The sequence below is a fragment of the Sinocyclocheilus grahami genome, unplaced genomic scaffold, assembly GCF_001515645.1.
Source record: "Sinocyclocheilus grahami isolate Dianchi unplaced genomic scaffold, SAMN03320097.WGS_v1.1 scaffold88.1, whole genome shotgun sequence".
Classification (NCBI taxonomy): domain Eukaryota; kingdom Metazoa; phylum Chordata; class Actinopteri; order Cypriniformes; family Cyprinidae; genus Sinocyclocheilus; species Sinocyclocheilus grahami.
Genome location: NW_015505267.1, coordinates 402,988 through 420,655, shown reverse-complemented (window position 1 = coordinate 420,655; position 17,668 = coordinate 402,988). Strand labels below are relative to the sequence as shown.

The 17,668-nt window shown below is 35.8% G+C and overlaps 1 protein-coding gene across 1 annotated transcript; it reads left to right on the top strand.

Moving 5' to 3' along the window:
- The first annotated feature begins 1,095 nt into the window (after positions 1-1,095).
- Positions 1,096-16,751, top strand: LOC107587040 (1-phosphatidylinositol 4,5-bisphosphate phosphodiesterase gamma-2). Its single transcript, XM_016274644.1, has 31 exons — positions 1,096-1,279; positions 1,533-1,724; positions 2,655-2,748; positions 2,882-2,929; positions 3,011-3,095; positions 3,243-3,326; positions 3,485-3,528; positions 3,640-3,712; positions 4,062-4,163; positions 4,257-4,375; positions 4,478-4,563; positions 4,678-4,795; positions 4,883-5,051; positions 5,243-5,278; positions 7,318-7,398; positions 7,567-7,638; positions 7,728-7,812; positions 7,927-8,101; positions 8,402-8,608; positions 8,740-8,859; positions 8,958-9,138; positions 9,250-9,288; positions 10,294-10,360; positions 10,577-10,734; positions 10,902-10,992; positions 11,200-11,421; positions 13,969-14,093; positions 14,489-14,609; positions 14,690-14,860; positions 15,638-15,720; positions 15,871-16,751. The coding sequence occupies exons 1-31, from the start codon at positions 1,096-1,098 to the stop codon at positions 15,874-15,876; spliced, it is 3,438 nt and encodes a 1,145-aa protein (XP_016130130.1). The 3' UTR covers positions 15,877-16,751.
- Positions 16,752-17,668: the final 917 nt, after the last annotated feature.

The window sequence follows — 17,668 nt, the reverse complement described above, 5'->3', positions numbered from 1 at the left end:
TGCCTTGATTATTTTGTCAAACATGTTAGTATAGTGGTATACCTATACAGCTAATATTCCTTCAAATTTTGAGCGAAAAAGATATACATACATATTATTAATTTCAGCTATTTGCCAGGGAATCATTTTTTAAATTTTTGTTTAGTTTAACTTTATGTAATAAAATGAATTAATTAATGAACTAATTATTCATTAAAATTATATAGACATATCTGGGTGAAAAAAATGAATAAAATGTAACAAAACACAGTCACACACACACACACACACACACACACACACACACACACACACACACACACATATAATACATATAATAGTATCTTAAGGAAACACTGTAAACATATTATTTGTAAGGACACTAATAAGGAAGATTATTAGGGTTTATAACTTGCAACTTAAAATATCATGTTTTATCTTCTGTCATGGTGCAGTGAAAATATTCTGTTTTTCAATATGGTGATTTTAAAAGCTAGAAAGCAAAAAAGCTAGAAAGCATATTTTGTGACAACTGCTAACTTCAGGAAATTGCACATCAGATATATCTCTCACCCGATCTCTCTCTTTCCAGTAAAATCCACTTCTTCTCACAAATTCTTTACATTTTTCTCCACCCCCTTGTTTTAAAAACAAAATGTCTGTGCCACTGTTTGTCTAATAAAATTTTCAATTTCTGCTTGAGAGCATTTTTTATAGATAGAATTAGGAAGATAGAGCTTGTGGCATTTCAAATACAGGTATTTATTGTACTTAATAATTTGGTTTACTTTAAACCAATTCACAGGTAACTTTCATGAAAATGATTTGGGAAGATAATTGTATTTCCTCTCTTGTCCTCTGGAAATGCCTGCTTTTCATCATAGGAAATAAGAAAGCTGATTATGCCACAGGATGTGATTTTTCTCAAGACTGGTTTGGGGAATAACCACTAGACTCCATTTCTCAGTTTGCTTTGCGCACAGAATCAGGAAGGTAAGGGCGTCTGAATATACATCGTTTAACTTTTAACAGTTCTTGTTTTGATAAACATAAAAGTGTAAAGCAATCTGATGCAAAAAGCTCTGCCTCTTTACTCTGTGTGTGTCAGATGCAGTGATGGTGGGCGGCAGTGAGCGGCATGAGCTGATAGAGGATGAGAGGAGTTGGGTTACTGGGCATCTGCAGAAGGGGACTGAAATGATGGTGTATCAGCAGAGGGCTGAAAGACTCACTGTCCAGGTCATTATGGAGAGCATGCAGGTGGCCTTGATACGCTCTGACGACAGGATAGTCAGAGTGTGTAAGTCGCTTCCTTGAAAGTAGACTTGAATCAAATCAATAAATGAATGCTTTTTAAAATAGCAGTTATATTATTTTACTCTAATGTCTAAGAAAGTGGTCCTAAGTTCCTACTTACGCACTAATTCTGGCCTCAATTTCCAGAAGATATGCTTATGCAAGCACTGGTATTTATTCAAAGAAATACTAATGATATACTGTAGCTTATAAATTCGGTTTTGTATTTTACTACATCTGTGTTTATGTGTTCGCAGTGGACATTTTTGAGTTCAAGGAGGTTCGCCAGTGGGAGACTTTCAAAGATTTCCAGCGATTTAATGAGAGCAGGGGAAGTAAATTTCGACGAATCTTTTGCCAATCTGAAAAAGAGCTCCAGCAGGACAGCAAAACCTGTTTCACCATCTTCTATGGATCAGAGTTTATTTTAAAATCGCTGAGTCTAAAAGGTAACAAGTTCCTCACACATTTTAAGTTCACAATAAGGCAACAAGATGCTTATTTAGTAGGCTTGCATATAACAACTGTTATAGCTATACTAGCATTCAATGGTTTGGGGTCTGTAAGATTTTATTTTATTTTTTAAATACATTTTGTTAAGCAAGGATGCATTAAATTAATCTAAAGAAGATGTATATTACAAATAAACGCGGTTCTATTGAACTTTATATTTATTAAATAATCCTTTAAAAATGTTTTCCACACAAATATTAAGCAACACAACCGTTTTCAACATTAATAATGAATAAGAAATGTTTCTTAAGCACCAAATCAGCATATTAGAATGATTTCTGAAGGATCATGTCACACTGAAGCCTGGAGCAATGGCTGCTGAAAATTCAGCTTTGCCATCACAGGAATAAATTACATTTTAAAATATATTAAAATAGAAATGGCTATTTAAATTGTAATAATATTTCAGAATATTACTGTGTTTACTGTTTTTGATTAAACAATTGCAGCTTTGATGAGCATAAGAGACTTCTTTCAAAAATGTTCAGAAATCTTGACCCCAAACTTTCAAACCATAATAACAATGCTGTCCAAGCTAGTTCATGCTAGTTAATATGACAGCATATGCATATTTCCCACCAGCAAAACTTAACTAATGAAGCTGGTCTTTTTGGTTGACCAAAGAAGTCTTGCTGGTTAAGCTATAGCTAAAAAGGGACAGCAGTACAGTATCATCACCAACATCTAAAACATAACATATGCTGGTAAACAGCTATGCTAGCAATAGTACACTTACCAGAATGCTCCCAATGGAGCACCCTGAGGTTTCAAGTCTCAGTGTGGTGGACAATCATGACCATCTCACCATTTTGTCAATATGATAGTCTTGTTGTGCTTATTCTGTAAGAGCCTTTGCTGTTCCACAGCTGATTCAGTGGAGGATGCAGAGAAATGGCTGACAGGACTAGAGTTACTCAGACAAGAAACACTGATGGCTCACACACCAGATATTATAGAGAGGTACACACACACACACACACACACACACACACACACACACACATACATACATACATATAGTGTACCTTGTGTATCCATAAATCATAATACAAATCAACAAACATTTCATTCTCTGTTTTTCCCTCTACTGTAGTTGGCTGAGGAAGCAGATGTACTCGGTTGATCAAACAAAGAAAACCAGGTTCTCCTTTTTCTCTTTCACCTTCATCTCAACCAGTCTCACTTTTGTTTCTGTCTCAGCTCATTATTGTTTCTCTCTCAGCATCACCCTGAAAGAGCTCAAGTCTCTTTTGCCACAGATGAACTTCACTGTACCAGGTGGACGTTTTCTGGAGGACAGATTTGTGGTACAAATAATAGTGAAACATTGAATTCTCCATTTATATTTATGCATTTACAGATGCTTTTATCTGAAGCGAGTTGGGATTTGCATTTTACATGATCTACTCTCTAAGTAGTTTTTTTGAACACATTTAACACAAGTGTATTTTCAGGAGGCGGAAGCAAAAGATTATTCCCTGGATATTCAGCAGTTTCACAAATTCTACAATTTTTTAATATTTGAAAACCAGAAGATGGTTAGTGTGCAGTTTATTTATTTTTTAATGTTTCATTGTATTTCATTGTTATTTGAGTATCAGTTCCATTATTTATCAGTGTTATTTGTAGTATTGAATGGAACATTCAATACTACAAATGATAATTTTCATTTTTTATTTTTATTATTTGTTATTAGTTGCTAGAAGAGTTTGAAAGGGGGCCTGCAGCTTTCATAATAAGGTAAAAAAAAATTAAAGGAGCCATATCATGATAATTTTACTTGATTTTTTTTTTTTTATAAATATGTGTACTATGAAAACTATATTTGTTTTTATATGTATTTCTCTGCAGTAATACTGATAGTCCTGAATCTTCTATAGTTCCCCTCTATGATTTTCAAAACTTTCTTTTATATCGACAGAAGGTAAGATCAACGTCTTCCTTGAATATTATCTTATCTTTTATACATCTAGCCTACTGAAAAAGTTTGGGGTCTGTGCGATTTTTTATGTATTTGAATGAAGAATCTTATGCTCACCAAAGCAAATAATATTCTGAAATATGTTTTCTATTTTAATATATTTAAAAATGGAATTTATTCCTTTGATGGCAAAGCTGAATTTTCAGCAGCCATTGTTCCAGTGTCACATGATCCTTTAGAAATCATTCTAATATGCTGATTTGCTACTCAAGAAACATTTCTTTTTGAGTATGAATGTTGAAAAGAAATATTTAATTTGAAAATGAACTGTATATTTGTTTTCTGACCATAGGAGGCCTGGGCCAAAAATTTGAACCGGGTTCAGGAGATGATGACCATCTTCATCGATGACACCATGAGGAAGACCAACGATCCAAAGCTTACTGTTGGAGAGGTACAAGTTATAGAGATCTGTTTAGTTTGATGTCAACACGTGAAATAAATCTATAAAACAGAAAATCAGTTCAAAATGTTTCTGTCTTTCTAGTTCCTCAGTTTTCTCTTCTCCAAAGAGAACTCTATTTGGGATGAGAAGTTCTCTGAGATTTGCCCACTGGACCTGAACAATCCTCTGTCACACTACTGGATCAACTCTTCTCACAACACGTCAGTGCTGCAGTTCTTCATGCTCCTAACACACATGCAGCAGCTTCTCCTCTTCATGATGAACTTCCTGTGCTACTTCATGTGTTTTGCATTTATTCACAGATATTTGACTGGAGATCAACTGCGCAGTGAGTCCTCAACAGAAGCTTATGTGCGCTGCCTGAGGCTGGGTTGCCGCTGTATTGAATGTCAGTGAACAACGTACCAGTTTTGCTTAGAAAACTTTTATATTGCATGGTTATAATTCCTATTATTTGATATCGGGCCCTATGTTATTATGTATTCTGTTTTGTGTAATGCAGTGGACTGCTGGAATGGTCCAGAAGAACCTGTCATATACCATGGAAGGACCATGACCTCCAAGATAAAGTTTAAGGATGTGGTGAAGGCCATCAATGATCATGCTTTTATAACATCTGAGTTAGTAATCAACAACACACACATTCAATTATCATTGTGCAATGTAAATGTAACATTCAACAATCTTATTTTCATCTCTTTTGGCAGGTATCCTGTGGTGCTGTCCATAGAAGAACACTGTGACATCAAGCAGCAGAAAATGATGGCTCAGATGTTACGAGATGTTTTCCAAGATAAGCTCCTGACTGAGCCGCTGGAACCAGAAGCAGATGATCTACCTTCACCAAACCAGCTGAAAGGCAAGATCATCATCAAGGTGGGAAAAAAAAGTCAAATTTGTCAGCTGACGTGGTTGAACTAAATTTAGTAGGAAAAACTGTTCCTTCAGTTGCTTCAGTCTCTAATGTAACATGACTTATGAAGATTTCAGTGTGTAGCAGACTAGGAATATACATTTTGTAGTATCATCGTTAAAGTGCATGATTCCCTGTTTATTCTCTTCAACAGCACCAGAAAATAAAAGAGAGCAATCACACCATTAAGGTATCCACAAAACATGCCTTCCACAAATATAAAATGTTAACAACTGCTTTTTTCACTCATGTAACAAACTACCCAAACTCTGTTTATGTCTAATATGAAATATTAATTAAGTCCATTACATTGGGGGAATTTAGGCTTTGTTTACACTACATGCAATTCTAATTGTTTGTTATTTTTCAAATCCGACATACAGTATATGAACATGGTCACAAACAGTATTTTTGTGTTAACACTGAAGCACATTGCGTTTGTATGTGAGTGTGAACATAAAACAATGATGGGTCTCTTAAAATTTGCTGAAAATATACAGGCCATCCAAGATGTAGATGAGTTTCACCAGTGGATCCTCTGCAGTGAATGGGTGCTGTCAGAATGAGAGTTCAAACAACTGATAAAAAACATCACAGTAATCCACAAGTAATTGACTCCAGTCAAGCAATTAACTTCTTGTTAAGCAAAAAGCTGTGTGTTTGTAAGAAACAAATCCACGATTAAAGCATTTTAACTTTAAACCATTGCATCTGGCCAAAATACAAGTCCATAATCCATAAAAACGCTTCCTCCTAAGGGTGTGCGATATTGACAAAAAATTATATCTCGATATTTTCTGGGATTTTATCGATAATGATAATTAGACGATATTTTGCTGAGTGTGTTATTGTGCTGGTATCTTAAGGACTGCCGTGGACAGTTGACTCCTAAAGTTTTTGATATTCTTCATATTCTGTGTGATGGTCAGTTTACACTGATAGAAATTAATCTTTTCCAATATGTTTAAATTGATTTTTACCTTTTTTGGGCATTTTTTCCCTTTATGAAGCCATTTTTCCTAAAAGTTATATTTTGAGTCAAATTCTTACATTTAATCAGTGAATTAGAATAATAAGACATTTGGGCTGTTACCAAGCAAATTAAATCAGTATCAACAAAATTTATCTTTTTTAATTAAAATCGTAAATATTTAATAAAAAATTAAAACCGCCAGTAGGTGGCAGCAAGTCACTCTTAATAAGTGAGTCATTGCGATTGAAACGAATCATTTAAACGGTTGATTCATTCAGGAACGAAACACCGGCATGTTGCTCAGAGACGCAAAACAGTGCTGTGGTTGTGTTTGGAATTATTTTTGTTGTCGAAATAGCGCAAAAACAGGCAATATGGTGTCTAAAACGTAAGTCTCTTAATTAACTTCTTGTTTATTGAACTGTTGTAAAAATTACATTTGTAATCACAGTAACTTTTGGTACTCTTCGTGTGATATTGATTAACTATATGAAATTATATAAAATTATACATTTTCTGTCCCCATATTTTGAATTTTGTGATCATTCTAAATGCATTTTAATAGACTGAATCATGCAGTGAAAGAACGCACTCTAAATGCGCACTCGCTAGTCTAGACTTCATGTAATGAAAGCGTGCGCTCTGTAGGGGTGTTTTGAATGTTTTTGCAAAATATTCGATAATGTCAAATCGCACAACAACAATTACGATATTATCGCAGAAGATACATATCGCACACCCCTGCTTCCTCCAGTGAAAAAGTCCATGATCTGTTATCCTCTCACATCAAAATCCACTGACATATTTGTTTAGAAATGTTTTGGACTGTTTTTGCTTGTAAACTGTGTTTGATCTGTGCATATTTCTCTACTGATTCAGACAAGAACTTTTTCATTTGAGAAAGCAATATTACGGATAGAGGTATTTTAGGTTTGCAGTGGAAAACGTCTTAAGGATGAATTTGTTTATATAAACCATGCGGATTACTTGTGGATTATTGTGATGTTTTTATCAGCTGTTTGGACTCTCATTCTGATGGCACCCATTCACTGCAGAGGATCCATCAGTAGGCAAGTGATTTAATGCTAAATTTCTCTAAATCTGTTGCAACATCTTGGAAGTAAATTTTCAGGAAGTTTTTGAGTGACTGATTCTTTTAACATCTGACCTCATTCGTATGTCTAACAGAATAAATGCACATGTTTGCATTCATTTTTTGATGTATCATATGTCAGTTTTCTGTTTGCTCTGAACAGCTGGAGGAAGAAAGGGGAAACACAACTGTGAAAAGAAAATTAGACAGCTTCAAGAAAATTGGAAACACTTACAGGGAGAAGGTGCACGTTTTACACATCTGTCTTTCTGTGATACATTTTTATTTTCCATATCAAACTGATTTTCTCCATCACACTGTTCTGCCAACAGTGTGTCAAATTAAAAGGATCTGATTGAAGTTTTAGGAGGCAGCTTTAGGTAATTTCATAATTTCTCATATTTCAAAGCAGATAAGAAAAGCTAAAGAAAACCGTGTTGTGGAGAAGGAAGGAGAGCTTTGCATCTGGGATCCAATAGATAAGGTGCTTTAAATTTATTTTTTTGCTGTTACTTATTCATAGTCATAATAATGACTTATTCATAGATGATCATTTATATATTTTCAATCTAGAGGTTTTACAGGCATGACTGTGTGATCTCAGATAATAAGCTATACTATTCTGAAGAGAAGTTGGAGGAAGACAGTCCTGAGGTAAATGACTCGTTGTCTTTGTTAAAAAGTCAGTTTAGGTCATGGGAAGACAAACCACTTTCAGAAGCTTTTTATGCACTTTCACATTTGCTTGTGAACTCTTCTTTCTGAAACATTCAGGACGACTCAGAGCTGCACCTGTCAGAGCCCTGGTTTCATGGACCGTTGGCTGAGGGCAGAATGACCGCTGAAAAACTCTTGCGTGATTTCTGCAAAGGGAGGGATGGAAAAGATGGAACCTTCCTGGTCCGAGAGAGTGAAACGTTCATCAGAATCTACAGTATCTCCCTCTGGTACTTACTCTGCCCAGCCTTTCACTATTCTCTTTTTGAAAATTCTTTCAGAAAAAAGGTTTGAAGCTCTTTCCTAAATTAATTTTCATTTCACATGTTAAAATTTTCCTCACACTGTTAATATTGTGGTTTGTGGATTTTCTTACTCTTTACTCTTTTGGTTGGTAGATTACCAACTTTTTATTTATTTTACATTGGCATTGGACAAATGTTTAGCATGAGGCTTACATCTTATATTCACAAAGACAAATCATGCGAAAGAAAATGTCGATATAATAATATTCTGTGTGCTCTCTGTAGGACGAGCGGGAGAATTCAGCACTACAGAATTTTCTGTTCCTCAGAAAATGGTCAATGGTACTTCTACTTGACAAGCAAGCAGCGCTTTCCTAGTATGTGTGCCTTGATCAAGTATTACACACGTAATCCAATCAAGTATGATAGATTCAATCTGCGCCTCAATGGTTTCCTGCCTCGGCTCAATTTTGTGCCTTACCACCAAATAGGGTAAGAAGAAAAGATGAATTTCAAATTTAAACACTTACTCATATACAGTACATACAAATTCCAATGACAGATCATTTTTCTGTCACTGAAACTAGAAATATCTGGACACAAACTTGTGTTGTCATATTTAGGTGGTTTTACAGTAACCTGAGTCAAGCCGAAGCAGAAGACTATCTTCTGAGGATCCCTCGAGATGGAGCCTTCCTCGTCAGACAAAGAGAAGAGCCTGACACCTTTACCCTTTCCATCAGGTTCCTCAGTTTTTTTCCTTTTCATTTCTTTACTGTACTCCTAACAGACACTTACTTTCGTCTCAGTATGTATTTTTATTTATTTATTTGTTACTCAGAGTTGACGGGGATGTCGAACATTATCTGATTTACAAATACAACAGCAAGTATGTGTTGGTAGATGCTTACGAGTTTGGTAGCCTTGAGGACCTGGTTAGCTGTTTTCGTGACGAGCTTTTCTACGGCAAGACAAAACTACGCTACCCTGTAACACCACAGTTAGTGGAGCGCTTCTGTATGGTGAGAGAAGAGAGAATAGATAAGAGAAACAAATTAGCCACAGAACCTAAAAGAGATACAATAATTGTGACCATCTCTAAACTGTAGTTTTGTATCATTTTGTCTTTGCAGGTGGATATCTCAACATGTGACAGAGAACAGTACAGTGAGGTAAGTATGATGGGGCAAATATTTGTTTTACACGTACAGTGGTCAATGGTCAGATTTCCCAAAAGTATTGGGAAATTTAGTGTAAGTTTATAATATTCTACAATTTAAAACACTCTTAAAATATATTAATTTCATTGTATTAGATCACAAAATATCACACCAAGTGGCATCATTTCGCAGCCATTTAAAAAAAGATATTTAACATATTTAAGATAAAGATAAAGATTAAATATAAAGATATTTAATTTTTTTATTTTAATAGATGCATGAAGTCAGCTATCTTATATCTAAAATATTAAAGATAATTAATTCAAATAATTGATTTTACTATATATATATTTCATGTAAAATATAGAATATATATTTAATATATATAGTATATAATATTTAAAATATAATGTATATAATTGTATGTAAAATTGTAAATATATTATCAATATTTACTGCTTTATAAAATTTTAAACACACACACACACACACACACATATTTTTAATTTGTTGTTGTTTTATTTGTTGTTTGAGTTGTTTAAATGTTTTATTATCATATATAAGGAATTCTGACTTCATGCATTTACTAATTCATACTAATTTTATTAATTTACTAATAATTCATTTAAATAATTGATTTAAAGTCATTGCATATATTTAATAAAGTCATTATGTATTTAATATGAATTTGAAGAGTTCAGATGCAAAAGCCTCTAAGTGACGTCTGAAATTTTCATCTAAAATTTACATTTTTATCAGGCTCCTATAGTTATGCTAATTTATTTAACTTTAATGGCATAGAAAAGGACCTATACTTTGCCACTAAAGTAAAATTACTGAACCTAAGCATAGGAGCTTGATAAAAATGCTAATTTTAGAAGAAAATTTCAGATGGCACTTAGAGGCTTTTGCATCTGAACTCTTCATATATATATATATATATATATATATATAACGGAAAAAAGTACATACTGTATGTATATGTATAAACTGATTTGAGCTCAGTGATTCTTTCAGGTTGCTAAAGACAATCCTCTAGGCGACCAGTGTAAAGGTGTGGTGGACATCTCAAAGTGTACTGTTGGTAAGATTGTTTTGCCACTTGTGTGAATATGTTTTGTACACATACACACTAAGACTAGAAACTAAGCTAAGCTGTGACATGCATATCAAATCTCACCAATAAGATTATTCTCATTATTTTCAATAATCAATGCTCTATGAAAAAATCTCCCCTCGATTTACAAAATATAAAACTTTAAAACTCTCTTCCTTGTTGATTTTAATGGGTTCTCCTCAGCATGCAAAGCCAAGCATGCCAGGCCCCTCGTTGTGACCCTTTTGAATAGGGAGAATTTGAAGCTAATTGAGTTCACGTGTGAGATCGTGGAGCAGGTGGACGAATGGTACCAAGTGCTTCTGAACATCATCCAAAACGAGCAGAGTTTGGGGAAAGCGGTTTGTTTCTGTTTGTCTTTCTTTCCTCACTAACTCACATTCAATATCTGTTATTGTGCTTGATTATCAATAGTGTATCTTTCTCTCTATATTTCTACATGTTTGATGACCAATAGTTCCTGTAAATATCTATGCACTGACAATATCTCCCTTACTTCTCGAAATAGAGAAGAGCAGAAATGGAGTCAAAAACCAATATAGCTGTTGAGATGTCAGACATGGTGGTATACTGCCAATCTATCAAGAAAAAGACTTTTGGTACGTAATTTACAGAAAATTACACAAATGAAACAAAAAAATGTGGAACTAACTAAAATGAAAAGCAGCTGTACTTTATCATACACATCAGCATTAAACAAAAAATTTCAAGGCCACGTTCAAAACATTCCAGAAATGTTTTGAGGTAAGTGAATCTGACATTTCATTCCATTTATTATTCCATTCTGCACTTTTATGACCTCTCAGAAAATTACAACTACAAAGAGGTGCGTTCCGTTCCGGATAACATGGTTCCAAAAGAGGGGAATGAAACCGCTGTGGAGAAGTCAGACATTATTCTGGAGTATAACCGCAAAGCGCTGACCCGTGTGTATCCCTGCAGTGGGCGAGTTGATTCCTCTAACTTTGACCCTTGTCCTTCATGGAAACTAGGCTGCCAAATGGTAGCTCTCAACTTCCAAACTGCTGGTAAGTGAAAGAAGAGAAAATGTTACATGTAGTATCTTAAAGGGGTCATATGATGTTGCTAAAAAGAACCTTATTTTGTGTATTTGGTGTAATGAAATGTGTTTATGCGGTTTAAGGTTAAAAAAACACATTATTTTCCACATAATGTACATTATTATTTCTCCTCTATGCCCCGCCTTTCTGAAAAGCGTCGATTTTTACAAAGCTCATCGGTCTGAAAAGCGAGGTGTGCTCTGATTGGCCAGCTATCCAGTGCGTTGTGATTGGCCGAATACCTCAAGCGCATCACAGAAATGTTATGCCCCTTACCATACTGTGATGCCGTGTCCCGGCACGATGAGAAAAAACATTAAAACCCATTACAAACGAAGCATTTGTTGCATCCAGTGGGGACATAATTACTGATTATAACTTGCAAAGTTGGAATTGCCCCACTTTATAGAAACAGACACCGGTGTTCTGACGATTTGTGCTACCCTGTCAGATTTTGCTACCTCCCATTAAAACAGATGGTAGCATAATTTGATAGCGAAAAGTGCTACCTATCAGATTTTGCTTCCAGCATGATATTAATAAGGTGTGAGGCTTTATTAACATGTAACCTACCCCAACCCTAAACCTACCCGTACAGTAGGATAAATACAGTGTTGGTAGCATAATCTGATAGGTAGCATTACTTGTCAGAACATCGGCATTGTAGGCTACTCTCCCAGGAAACAGTCCTCGTCCTCCATAAAGTGTGCTGCACACATCTGAATATTTGGGTTGAACTGTTCCGGAACAGTGTTGTAAATACAACTTAACCACTGATTTCTAGTTGTGTCCTCTTTTGGAAGACCAAACAAAGTAGTTTCACTTTCACAATGAAACACACAGCACCTCCACGACATGGCGGCGGCAGCAGCAACAATACTACAGCGATAATCAAAGTTACGCCTTCTTTCTTTGCGTGAACATTTGGGCGGTGTTATGCAAATCTTCCCACATCGTGACGTAGATATGTGGGGGCGTGTTAGAATGAGCCGTATTAGGTAGGCGTGGTTGACTCTTAACTTTTATAAAGAATATCTCTTTGGATTTGAGACTTTAGTCTTTGCAACTTTACAGATCTTTGATATCTTTGAAAACCAAAATGTCTTTGATTATGCACCAAGAGCTTGTAACACTCCAAAGAGAAAGGAAAAATTAGAAATTGCATCACATGACCACTATAAGCTCACCAAGGCTTCATTATTTGATGAATAGCTCAAAGAAAAGCATTTATTTGAAATAAAAAATATTTTGTAGCATTATGAATGTCTTTACTGTCACTTTTGATGAATATGTGTACTTGCTGAATAATTGTATAATGAATAATAATGACATAAAATAAAATAAAAACCACTTGTTTGTGGTAGTAAAATCTCAGTACTCAAGGGGGCGACAGAGAGCTATGTTAAGATTTTCTGTTTGGAAGGAATTAAGTTTCCGTATCAGGCCTGAACAACCAAATGCGTTTAGCAATCACATTAAGTATGCATCATGACCATTGCTTTCAATCATTTACACGTTTAAAGAAATAGTTAACCAAAAAATTTAAATTAGCTGAAAATTTAATCCAAGATCAAGAAGAATTTGCTTCTTCATTAGGACAGTTTTTAAAAAAACTTTAGCATTGCAATGGCCTGAGAGTGAGCAAATTTTCTAACTATTCCTTTAATGACCAGATAGCTATCCAAGCAGAAAAAATAGTTCTCTTCAAATCCTTGTGCCATTAACCCATATGTGCTATTTTTATTCATTATTTACATAAGTTAGCTATAATAATTCATTACATTTATATAGCGCTTTTCTAAGCACTCAAAGTGCTTTACATTGTCAGGGGGTATCTCCTCATCCACCACCAGTGTGCAGCATCCACCTGGATGATGCGACGGCAGCCATAGTGCACCAGAACGCCCACCACTCACCACACACCAGCTTATTGGTGGAGAGGAGACAGAGTGATGAAGCCAATTAGCAGATATGGGGATTGTTAGGAGGCCATGATGATCAGAGGCCAATGGGCAAATTTGGCCAGGATGCCGAGGTCACACCTCTACTCTTTTCGAAAGACATCCTGGGATTTTTTTAATGACCACAGAGAGTCAGGACCTCGGTTTAACGTCTCATCCAAAGGATGGTGCTTGTTGACAGTATAGTGTCCCCGTCACTACACTGGGGCGTTAGGACCCACACAGACCACAGGGTGAGCACCCCCTGCTGGCCTCACTAACACCTCTTCCAGCAGCAACCTAGTTTTCCCAGGAGGTCTCCCATCCAGGTACTGACCAGGCTCAGCCCTGCTTAGCTTCAGTGGGCAACCAGCCTGGGACTACAGGGTGATATGACTGCTATAAACATCTCGACTTTGCCCAACTTTCTCAGCAAGCCTCTCTTAAAACTATAACTGTACTTGACCTTCGAAGAAGAGTTTACACTAATGTCTGCTGTAGAGTGTTAAACTTCAGAACTGCTCTCCAATAAACGTGTCTAATAAATCTTAACCTAAATGTCATCTCTCTTCAGATAAATTCATGCAGCTAAACGGTGCTCTCTTCAGTCTGAATGGAGGCACGGGTTACGTGCTTAAACCAGAGTGGATGCGAGATCCAACCAAGAAGAAGCCTGCTAAACAAACCATCAGAATCAGAGTAAATAACTCTTATTTGCTTGAAACTGCAGTTGAGTCAGTTCAACCTTTTATTGAGTTCTAGAATGTTAAAGTAATAGGAATGCATTGTAAATTAAAGTAATTGAAGTAAAAAGTAATTATTTGCTCACCTTGATGTCATTCCAAATCTGTATGGCTTGTGAATTTGTAGACTAAAATATGAGAAATTGTCATTTTGTTGCTTGACAGTCTCCAGTTAAATTCATTATGTGGAAAAGATTATCTTTTGTGTTCTACAGAAGAAAGACATTTACATTTTTTAAGGTTTTACATGTTTTGAATGACATGGCAGATGCTTGTTTTGGGGTGAACTAGCCGCATTTGTGTGGTACAGTTTTGTCAAAACTATTAGTCATTTTCTTGGGTTTCCTGCAGGTGATGGCAGCCAGGCATCTGCCCAATCCAGACCACATTGTCAGTCCTTTTGTGCAGGTTGAGCTGTGGCCATACACAGGAGCTCAAGTAGACGACTACAGTTTCAAGACTACTCTCTTCAGTAAGGATACTGGAAGAAAGTTAGGGAGAGAGGAATTAGAATTTAGATTACAGTAGTGAAGAATGTTGGTTTCTTTGCAGAGGACAACGGACTGAATCCAGTGTGGCTGGGTCAAATGAATCCACCCAAATGCTTTAAAGTAGATGAGCCAGACCTGGCCTTCCTGCGCTTTATGGTTTTTGAGGAGGACACATTCTCTGATGCGAAGTTTCTTGCACAGGCCACTTTTCCTATTAGAGGTATTCGTCAAGGTAAATCCATCCAACAGATCTGAGCCCCAAAATATATAATATGCCTTGTAAATATTCCATTCTTATTTTAGTGAACTTTCTTCACTAATATATAGGAGGGGGGGATATCTTAGCCACAAGAATGTATTATTTCGTTTTAGTTAAATCCTGGGTATGAATTAAGAATTCATCCCTCGTTTTAGTAAATTGTGGCCACACTACTAATTTGTTCCATTACTACAATAAATCGTGGTCACATTGTACTAATTTGCCGATTTAATTAAAACAAGGGAATGACTTAGTACAATGTTGCCATGATTTACTAAAATGAGGGAATGAATTAGTAGTGTGCATGGCCACAATTGTAGTAGTAGTCGTGGGAAGGAATTCATGGCCGTAATTTCACTAAAATTAGATAAAGTAAATCGTGGCTATGATTGAACTAAAATGAGCAAACAAATTCATAATCTGTGGCCACAGTACATATATTTTTGTATGCATGTGATGCGCAGGGCTCTGCAAGTACTCCCTGAGATTTATTTTAGTATAAGATAATATTTTAATATAATGTCAGTTAATGGCTACAAGACATGAAGGTAAAAGGTTTAGTGAGTGTCTTATTTCAATTTTTATGATTTAACTTCACTTTTCATCAAACCACAATCCCCAGAACCGGAGATCAGTTTTAATACTTTCATAATATTGCTTCAAAAGAAAAATAGTGCCTCTGTATTAAAATCTAAAAGGGTCTCTTGAGCTGTTGCATTTCTCTTCTGGACATTCTTTTCTTTTTATTAGGGTATCGGTCTGTCCCACTGAAGAACAGGTTTAGTGAAAACCTGGAGCTTTCATCTCTTCTGGTGCATGCAGAGCAGGTGGAGGTGAGGGACCTTTTTTTTTTTAGATTAATGTACATTAACCTCGAGACTGCTGATATGAAAGCAGTAACACCACCAAAAACAAATAAAAGCCCAATTTAAAATATTACTATTTCCTCATTCCAGTCAGTAATGAAAAATCTTTGTTTACAGGTGTAAACCGCCTTAACCACACGAAACTAGCAGATGTATCAATGCGAATATGGTGAAAAGCATGTGGTTCAGTCCTGGTCTTGTTGTTTGGAAGATACATTCCAGATTCTGGAACACTGTGGAAATAAATCGAAAGGACTGCAGAGCAGTTACTGCGACACTGAACAAGATCTAAATAAACTGTGTATATTTGTATTACATATAAATGTGTATATTTGTTCACATGCTCATGTTTTGGGTTCATGATGATGAGAATTTCCTTTTCTCTCTACTGTATCATTGTTATCAAAATAATACAAAGAGTGCATTTTCAAAAATGAAAAAAATAGTTTTGAAGCAAATGACTAAACTAGTGAATAAACGCGCCAATAAAAAAAAGCTTTGAAAGCTTTCTATTTTAAACATATTCACAGACAGTTTATTTTGATTGAAACTGGTTCACATATTAGGCTTATTTTCCTGTTGAAGGTTGTGTTCTCATTACAACAGCCACAGAGCAGCAGCAGCAACCCAGCTGTAGCTAGAAGCAGAAAAACACAGAAGAAATAAGGGCAGCAGTTGTATCTGCAAAAACTCCAGGAGTCATGGGAAATGTATTCTGTATGTACACGACTGTGCTGCAGGGACCCCCACCCACATCATATTAAGACTCCGTCTCAATGCAACATCGCAAAAAGCGCTTTTCAACAAAAATAAAAAAGCTGAAATTAATGAGACATAACATGATAAGGAGACATTGGAAACACAAATAGCACAGCGAGTTCCACAGGATATTACAAATAAATCCGGAAACAGTTGACTTAAGTATAAACTGGATTTCAACTTCAACAGATTAGCCATCGTCTCAAAGAGATGGCTTTTATTATGATTTCTTAACAAAATGAAGGCTGGGGGAAACCCAGCCCCCTGAATCCTTCCTGCCACAGAGAAAAATGGTCTGCTTTTAGGACTGAAGACCATTACAATGTACCTTACCACAGCTTGAGTTTCACCAGTGTACAGAATGGCACAGTTTCTAGTCCACTCACGAACGCAACTTCAGAACACACTCCCAGTACAATCCATACCTTCACATCGCGCACACACACACACACACACACACACTAACTCTGTCCATCTTTCACTTTTAGAAACACATATTGATTCTTAAGGTAAGTGGTTGACGGGGGCTAGTGATTTTATCCTTTATTTTAAATCTATATGATAAAATTGCAAACATGCAAAAAGAGAAACAAAACAGGCAACAAAAATGGATTAAACTTATCATACAGTCAAAAAAACAAACAAACAAACAAACAAAAAAACAATGACAGTGCACTTGGTCTGGGGGCAGGAAAGGGAACAAAAATAGGTGACCTTATGCACACATCTAAAAAAACAAAACAAAAAAGGCAACAAAAACTTGAGAGAAAGAGAAATGGGAAATTATATACACTCATATGTACATTATACAGTTTGTAAATATGCAAGATGGCAGAACTCGTGTTGGTGCCATTATGGCACCCAGTACTGAACGCCCCCCTCTGGACGGCATCTGTATCTGTGTGAAATCAAACGCACACACAAAATCTAGAACCTAAAACTGCTACTTTCGAGACCGGCCACATGGACGGGGCAGCAACTCTATCTGGATATAGTTCAAAGTGGGAGTAGAGACAGACACGCCTTTGTAAACATAAGAAAAACTCAATTTAAGTTAAGACGGCAAATTGAACGGTTTATTTCAGGCTGTCTTTTTTTTTTTTTTTACAAGATCCATCTAGTTTTTCTACTAGTCAAGATATTGACTGTAACTAAT